The following is a 9,297-nucleotide window of genomic DNA, read 5'->3' on the forward strand; positions in this document are numbered from 1 at the left end:
GCAACATATGAAACCTCCACTGGAGTGTTTTAACAATTTACACGTGAGTACACTGACGAAAACATCTGAAAGTCACAAGAGTACTATCATGGGTGACTGACAGAGTCCACAGGCGAGAATGGGAGATAGGATTGCTTACCCATCACACTGAGAATGTTTATTCTTTATGAGCTCACTTTCACAGCTAAAAATAGCAAAACTATAAAAATGTAAAAACAGTTTACTTAGAAAAGAAGGTCCAGGCTGTATGGTTACACCCTAGTGTTGGCACCTTGGATTCCCATGGCCAGACTTTAGATTTGTTTTGTGTAGACAAAGACCACATTTCCTCAATGCACTTACAGCACTTCTTTGGGGCGCTTTGGTTTATCTCACGGTGTGTGTGTGTGTGTGTGTGTGTGTGTGTGTGTGTGGTGGGGGGTTCCTGTTAAGCAGCAGGTCATTAGTGCTCTTAATTAAGCAGGCTCTTAGAGGAAGGAATGAGTCACCCATGAGCTGCCTGGTAGCACCAGTGTGGGCAGAACTGCCTGCTACCGAGCGGCACTGGGTCACCCAGAAGGGCAGTGACAACCATGCTGCTATGTCCCTACGCTCAGACTGAAGGATAAAAGCCACAAGGAGGCTGTGCAAAGGTCCTGGCCATTCCAACAGGCTTTGATGGAAGATCCTCCACACTTCTCCACCCTGTCTCCCAGCACACACAGGAGAGCACATGCTCATGCAGCCCTCTGCACTCTGCTGTTTCTAGAAGGTCCTGACCACCACCAGAGTCTTTCCCCATCACCCTTAGGATCACAGATGCAACCATGATTGGCCTGACAAAACCATGAAATGAGAGGAAATAGCACACCACAGGGAGGAAGCAGGGCCAGCTTCCCACGGCAGGGCAGCGTGCTCACATAGCTCATCACTGAGTGACACAGTGGTTTGTTTTGCAAAGTCTTAGATGTGTATCAGCCCTGTCCCTAGACGGTTGTCAGTCACCCCAGGGAAGGGGTTGGGCTTTCTATAGCAGTTGTTCTCTGATGTCACCCAGGCACTGTCTGCATTGGCATCACTAGGAACACTTGTCCTATTTCTGGGCCACTGAATCAGACTTCCTGGCAAAGCTATGGCATCCATGTTTTCTCCAGTCTTACCAAATTCTTTCGGCAGAACTTTCCAGAGCTTGCCTGTCTGCCTCTTGGTGCAAATGTCCTGATCCTACACTAAGTTTTTACACTAGGCTCGCAGCATCCAGGGTGTGTGTGGCCCAAAGCATTTCTGCATAAGGGCATGTATCATAAGACCCTCTGTTCTTCGGCTGCCAGGAGGACTTCTGTGAGGGGTGACAGCTCAAGATCAAAGCAGCCAAGACTTCCAGGTTCCGGGGCAAAGGCTGTCCCTGGAGCTCATTGCCCTCTGTGAACTTGAGGGGCTGTGATGAGAAACCCTTGAAATATGAAGGCTGTCGCTGGCCCTTGTCACCTGGCCTATAGTGAAAACTTGATTCTGGTGTCTAGGCAAAGTTAGAAATGACCCTTGTCCTTAGTATAAAACAAAATCTGTAGTGAAATGTTTCTTTTTTGTTGTTTTGTTTTGCTTTGGATTTTGTGTGTGTGTGTGTGTGTGTGTGTATGTGTGTGTGTGTATTTCAAGATAGAGTCTCACTGTGTATCGCTGTCTTTCCTGAAACTCACCCTGACCAGGCTGGTCTCAAAGTCAGAGATTTACTTGCCTCTGCTTCTGAGTGCTAGGATTAAAGGCATGCGCCTGCCTGCTTATAGTGAACTATTTAATTGAAAAATATTGAAAGTGAAAAACAAATGAGACTATTTCAAAAAACAAGAATAAATTTTAAAACAGTATTTTTAAAAGACATTCAAAATGGTGGAGGAGGAAAAAGAAGAAAGAAAAAAAGCAAGATGGTGCTAGAAATAAGACATCTGCCAGCAAATGTCTGTGAATATCCAGTATGTGTTTGAAGTCACAGGACGGAGGCCCCACTGCTGTGAGTTCTAGAAGGCAATTCTTCTGAAGAAGAGGCTCATGGGAGCTGAGCAGAGGAAGCAGCTGCTGACTCAGGAGAAAGACTTCTGTTTCTCCTGTGTGGTCCAGAAGTTCCCCACTAGCAACTGTCTGAAAGCCAAGGTGGGGATTTCACCTGACACCGCCAAGGGGTCATACTGTGATGGAAATGCCGACCTCAAAAAATCACTAAGATTGGCGGTAGTCAGAAACCATTTAGTGGTGCTAAGGTGGGCTTTCAGGCTACAGCCTGTGAGATTCGTGGCTCACAAGGTGTGTGCACTCCACCAGGAAATCCATCCCCTACATGTTTTGGCTTTATTTTCCCATCACTTATCATGGAGCAAATGATGTTTGGAACTATAAATGGAGACCAAGGCATGCACTCTCTGTCCCTGTACTCAAGTGACAACAGTTACTACATTTACATTTGACTGGGAAACCTACACATTGGTAAATGATGACACACGTGGTATCAATGCCAGTTATGCTTTACAAAGCCTGAGTGTCGGAGGCAGGTGAATACGGGTGACATTAGTGGCAAACTAATGTCAGCAGAACATGTAACCAGAGCAGATGTGAGGCTCTTATAGCCACAAGAAGGACACAGCGTCATCTAAGCCTGAAAAGGATGCTACTCACGAAAAAAGGAAAACAGGTCTATATCAGGACAACGAACACTAGGCAAAGAGGGTGGAGGCAGATTCCACCTTAGAACTAGGAAGCCACGCCTTCCCTAATTAGATGGGTAATTTTTAAAAGTCATCTGAGTTATGCATTCCCATATAATTCTTTATTACAACTCCTGTAGTTCCACCTAAAGCTTGGGTCCTACTTTGTCTCACTTGATTTTCACAGAAGCCCCTCAGAATGCACAGAATTTATGTTTAAAACATTTATGATGCAGCTTCCTTAGATTGAAAAGGGAACATGGCCATGTGAATCTTTCTCTTTCCAGTCTCTAGAAGTCCTAGAGATAAAAGAGTGACCATTTCTTATGAAAATGGAGGTCCAGATTGGAGAGAAGTGGTCACAAGCTAAGGAACACAAGACACCTTCAAAAGTCCAAGAGGCAAGGAACGCTCTCTCTTAGGTCCCACAAAGAATGTGCCTTTTATTTTGGACTTGTGGCCTCCAGAACTAGGAGAGAGTAAATTGCTGGTGTTTGAATCCACCTAGTTCATAGCCATTTGGTCACAGGCATGGGAAACCAACACACCCCCAAGTATTGTTAGGCCCATATTTCTGAAGAGAAAAATGAAGTAATGCTGGGAAAGTCTACCTATACTTACTGATCCCCCTGACCAGGGTCGGATGGGTCAGGTATGACATGCAGAGCTTAGAGCACAGGAAGGATGCTGAGACTCTTACCTGTCACATTGTGTCTTCTCCAGATCTCAGCAGCCCTGCTATGGAGGCAGTAAGAGGGAGAAGGGACTAGGAAGATGTCACTGACTGCTGGGAGATAGAGGTAACAGGGGACCCCATTTTCTTCATAGCAGAATTTAATTCCATCAAGAAAGCACATACTAAATGACCTAATTTTCCAGTCTCCTGTGAGTATCCAGAGGTGTAGCAGAATTGGCTGGGTGGGATTTCATTTTTTCCTCTGTTCAGGGGATTGAACTTGAGGCATACCAGAAAAGCACCCTATCATAGAGCTAGATTCCAAGATGGTTGGGTGAGTTCTCCATGATAGTCCTTTAAATGCTGGTGCATCATGAATATCCTTGAAGAAGGAAACTTCATGCTAAGGATGGTTGGGCCAAAATTACACACTGCCTATAAATCTCCATCATGCAGTCTATCTACCAACTTTAGGCTGCTCACATCTGGACAGCTTTATATCAAATACAAAATTCTAATTTGTTCAACCCACTCTTTGGGGGGAAACAAACTGCTTGCCAGTATAAGATATAACAGCAGCTCCAAGCTATTCATGGTTTTTAGAACTATTGTATGGTGTGGTGTGGTATAGTATGGTGTGGTGTGTATGTGTGTGTATGGGGGGGGGAGGGAGAGAGAGAGTATATATGGGGGGCAATTATCACAAACCTCCACTTCACTTGAGAACCATGTCATACAGAAAGCCAGCTGGCCCTTTAAGCTTCCAGGAGTTCACTTGTGTCCACTTCCCATCTCACAGCAGGAGTGCTGGGATTTCAGATGCGCACTACATCTGGCTTCTGTGGGTTCTGGGGATTGAACCTCATGTCTTCATGCTTACACATCAAGTATTTTAGCCACAGAACCATTTCTCCAGTCCAAATTCACAACTGATGGTCTTAGTTGCTGTTCCTCTAAGACCAAGCACTAATGAAATGAAACCCTTCCCTTTGTTCTAGACCTTAGGCGGGCCTCTCTGTCACCTCCCTGCACCTCCCTGATCCTCCTAACAGCCTTTCCTCCAGACAGATGCCTCTTGTAGGCCCTCTGACTAGAGACTACTCAAACTTTGTCCTACCGGTAGGCTGCTGTGGTGATGGTGAGGTGAACTTTCTCTACTACCCACCTCCAACATTGGGGCTTTGACAGACACCAACCAAAATCAGGATCAGGGGCATCTCACATCCATAGGCAGCCCTGCATTCCACTGGGAAGAAGCTGCACATACAGGACTCGCCTAATGACATCTGTGGCAAAAACTCTGCCTTTAACTAAGATGACCCACTCAGCTCCATTAAAGACCAGGCTTTACCACTGAAGCACAGTCACGCCTTAATTAAGTTCTTTATGAGCCCCAGCAGGCCTGGCATGGATGGATCAAAATGCTGACACCAATCCCAGGCAAATCAAAGGAGCCTGGTGTCCCCATTCCACCCAGTGAAGAGGGAGAGGAGTACACAGCGCCAACGCCTCTAAATGGAACACACTTCTGAAATCTTATCCTTTCTAGGAAAGCAGTGACTGATACTCTCAGTCATATTTTTGAACACTATGACCAAGCAAAGGCATCACATTGGGAAGTTAAATTGCACCATCCAGCTGTTAGAATTTCAGCAAAATAATTTCCACTTATTTCCCATCTCATCTTCTGTAGAAACCCAAGGATCTCCATTCTGTTGAGTTTTGGGTTCCATGTGTCTTTGTATTCCTGAAACTTTGAGGCTCACTCTCTTATCTCCTATTACTTTTTCCTTTTCAACCTCTCTTATCCAAAGGAAGAGCAGCAACATAGATAAAGTGGTGTGCTTTGGCTTCAGAGACTCAGAGTGTCTGGCTTCTGCCCTGTACCACATGTGATATGGCCACAGACGAGGCTCTGGGTGGTGAGAGGGGTTAAGAGGTTGGGCCTTTCCCCTCTGACCTCCTGGAGCTCTGACTCTGGCTTTAGAGATAAGTTGTGTACCTCAGTCAAGCACATAGTGATAGAGAAGGAAGAACAACAGCACATCACTGGTAAGAGGACCCCAGTCTAGTTTCACATGATGTTCATGTGAGGTTGGGGATGCATTTAGCTCTCCTCCTTAGCCACATCTGAAAAAACAACAGCTAATGTGGCATGTTTAACACCACACAGCAAATTGAAGTAGCAAAATCTAGAAGTCAAGTCTAGATTCTTTTTCAAGATTGTTCCCCTCTGATGGAACATCGGCCTCATGGCTCCCTGGGTCTGAAATTCTGAACATTTGTCTGAGTGCCCCCAAACAATGGCCTGCCAGGAAGGAGTCTGTCTTTCCCAATAAAGTGACTTGTTTTTGCTTTGAAGATACAAATAAATGGCCTTTCACTCTCTCTCTCTCTCTCTCTCTCTCTCTCTCCCATTTGATATTGCCACTGAAAAGATTCTGTGGAAAGAAAGGTTATTCAATATATGTAAGCCTTCTCCTCTGTCATCTCGATGGTGGGCCTTCTCCTCTGTCATCTCAATGGTGGGCCTTCTCCTCTGTCATCTCAATGGTGGGCCTTCTCCTCTGTCATCTCAATGGTGGGCCTTCTCCTCTGTCATCTCAATGGTGGGCCTTCTCCTCTATCATCTCAGTAGTGGGCCTTCTCTTCTGTCATCTCAATGATGGGTGTTTTCCTCTGTTGTCTCAATGGTGGAACTTCTCTTCTGTTGTCATGGTGCTTGAGTGACTCCAGAGTGTGTACAATGGGCTCATCTATGTCCCCCCTCCCCATCGTGGCCTTGTCACATGCAGCTGTGTATGTACGGGAGACTACAATCAAGTCTGCCAACTACAAAAATACTCCTGACTCTCCCTGAGCCACCTGCCATGGCCTAAAACTCTCCAGTAAATACCCTCATGGGTTAATCTGCATTCCCCTTTCAAGGAACAGCCACAGCTCTTCACAAACATGTCCCTCTGTAAAAAGAAAAGCCTTGGAACCCAGTTATCATCAATGCGACATCACCGTGTGCCAAGTGCTTCCAAAGCTAGGTACATACACACGGAGCTAAAACTGATGTGAGGTGGATCCATTCAAATCTGGGCCGCAGAAACGGTCTCCATACGTCTAGTTTCTTTTTCACCCAAGAATTCCCATCCATGGGACTGCCCTTTAGTAAAAGCACCTTATTCTTGCTGAGTGGGGTCCACAGAGAGACCCCCCTTTTCTTTTTTATACAGTTTTGTATAAGCAGCAATTTAGTCTTGAGTATTTAAGACTCATGTGAGAGTCAGTTTGGTCACTGACCATTCAGGATCATTTTCAACTTTTCTCTGAGAAGAAGGCAGGTGAGATTAAATACACCCTTGATTAAAAAAAAACAAAAAACTAAGACTTTTCTAGAAAGTTCATGCCACTGAGGCTCTTCCTTCCTTCAAAGCTGAGTTTAGCTCAAGGAAATGCTCAAGATTTCCAAGAATTAGGTTGCATGGAAAGAGAACACATGGACCCTGGGACCCAAGCCAGGTGTTAGGTGAGGTCATTTGCCAGGTAAACCACACCAAGCATTCAACATCAGAGCCTCCTTCCTCATTGGAAAAAAATGGGAATAATAACATCTATGGGCAGAAGTGGACTTAAGAGTCCCTAACACAAGTCCTGGGGGGGGGGGGAAAGCCACAGCTATCCCGGCCACATCACCTTCCAAGTACATATTCTGAACCTTTTAATGTCCTATGGCCGTTCACGCTAGGCATTTTCCAGCGACCTCTCTCTGGCAGCAAAGCTCTAACTTCAGAGATCACTCTGGAAGTTCGGGTACTATTTAATGACTTGTTCATGTATTAAAGATGACTACCATGATGGACAGAAGTTGGAGGACAAGAATGTATCAAGTACTTTCCTTGGAAATAACTCAGCAAAAAAACTTTTCAATGAGAAGCTCAAAAAAAAAAAAAAAAAAAAAAAAAAAAAACTCTTTGGCCACCAAATTAGCAGGATCCTCATTTTTTTTTAAAAAAAAAGAAAATAGGACATGACTGCCATCATTGTGTTAGAAAGGAAGGAAGCTGAATATCAAAGCCAGCTGGATCTTAGGTCTTCCTTCTAGACAGAGAGGACTGACTTGAAAAGATATACTGGCAGACCCCAAGCCATTCCTAAATTTGAGAAAATAAGCTCATTTTTAGGAAACAAATAGTAGCTGTTGAATATAATGGTCTGTGTATATCAAGAAAGGAGCATAAATTCAGTTGTCAGATCTAATGTGTTCTGAGAACCACACAGTTGAAAACACATCATCACAGCTTCCAGAGCCAGCAGTTGGCTTCAAGGGTAGACCATGGAAGAGGTAAGACTCCTGAGATGGACGCTCAGCCCTGGAAGGGAGGGATGCTGTCTGCTAAAAGCCAGAGACACTCCAGCACCACCTTCCCCAACTGTGCCATGAGCTCTAGTTCTGAGAAGGCATTGCACTTTGGGATGAAGGGATCGAGACTGGAACAAGCAGCTCGGGAAATGAAGACCCATTTCTGAGTAGACCCAAAGGAAACTCTTCAGACATGAGTAGCACTTCTGCTGTAACCGCCCCTGTTTTACATCTGACACCACAAAAGAAAAGCAAGGCCTCATACAGCACAGTTAGTACACCACAGTCCCCAAACACAACTAAGAAAACAGCTTTGACACTTAGTTCTTGAATGGTCTCAAATTTTCACAACTTCGCCTTTGTTTTTCTTCTTAACAGAGTCCCAAACTCCCCTAGAAGCCACCAAGGAAAAGCCACTCTTCAAAACACCTGGTTGACATGTCTCCACAGTCAAGAGTAACAGATGGCTCGGTGAATATGGAGTGATGGGAATTTCTCTCACAAGTTCAAGATCCACCTAGGTTGGGGATCCTCAGGCAGAGGTGAAACCTGCCTTTCCACCTCAGTCAGGCCACCTCCACCATAGCCACCTAAGGAATACAACCTCCCTAATCCAGAGCTGAAAAGAGGTCAAACTGGGGAGTCTGCGAGGACCCCGAGTTCACTCACTTGTCTTCGGAGAAACTCTTCCCAGTAATAACATCCTTCCCTTGAGGCACATAGTTCCAGTATTCTTCCAAAATCCCAATGTAGTATGTTCTGGTGACTGCACCAGCCAGTCCAAACAGACTCAGGAACGTGAGAAGGATGCAGCCAGCCGGCTGCTTCTGAGACATTTGTAGATGTAACTCTGACAGGCAGCCTGCCAGGGAGTTAACCTGGTGATCCCTCCCCCTCTCTCAGAGCGAGTTATAAATAAGGAATGGACTGGACTGGCCCCTCCTCCTTAGGTGGCTTGGGGTTGGGACACAGGCTGACAACTTGTGCAAGCAGACCTCCCTCAGTGGGAGAGTTGCCATGACGACAAACTTGCCAGACATCCAAGAGATGCCTTATTCATATACTGCCCAAGCTAAACGGGCCTGTTTCTGAGAGGTTTTGGTACTCTGCTCTAACATGAGTCATTTGTCTTTCCCAGGAACATCAGGGAAACAACCTGAGCTGATGGGTTCTCCCCCACCTCTCCGGCTTTCCTCCACACCTGTTACAGAGCTTTGTACAATTGGAAAAGTGGGTTGGCCAGAGTGGACCACCGGGAAATATTCCAAGTATAGAAAAAGGTCTTGTCTCTGTTGGGATGGCAGAAAGGATGATGTAAGACCTTCCAGCTTGTTTTATGAGGCTACAGGAAACACTCCTGTCAAAAGCATAAAGCTCCTAATAGCACAATAAAACCCACCACCACCCCAACATCTTACTCGTCTCCCCCAAATACTCTCAGATCCCACTAGCAAAGTCAAGGGACTTGGCTGCCCAGGTCAACCAAGGGCTTAGACACTTACACCCCTAAATCAATCATCTTTTATCAAGATAAATGACAGTGTCAGAGGAGGAGGACCCCTCCAGGCCACAGAGATAAAATTCAGTAGCAG

The 9,297-nt window shown here is 45.5% G+C and overlaps 1 protein-coding gene across 1 annotated transcript in view; it reads right to left on the reverse strand.

Annotated features, from left to right (window-relative positions):
- The window catches only part of Hephl1 (hephaestin like 1), a 63,328-nt gene extending 54,787 nt beyond the window's left edge, over nucleotides 1-8,541 (reverse strand). The window contains exon 1 of the mRNA XM_021635175.2: nucleotides 8,375-8,541. Coding sequence (XP_021490850.1) covers nucleotides 8,375-8,541 — 167 coding nt within the window. The remainder of the gene's footprint in view (nucleotides 1-8,374) is intronic.
- Nucleotides 8,542-9,297: the final 756 nt, after the last annotated feature.

This window comes from Meriones unguiculatus, chromosome 1 (assembly GCF_030254825.1).
Source record: "Meriones unguiculatus strain TT.TT164.6M chromosome 1, Bangor_MerUng_6.1, whole genome shotgun sequence".
In the NCBI taxonomy this organism is placed as follows: Eukaryota; Metazoa; Chordata; class Mammalia; order Rodentia; family Muridae; genus Meriones; species Meriones unguiculatus.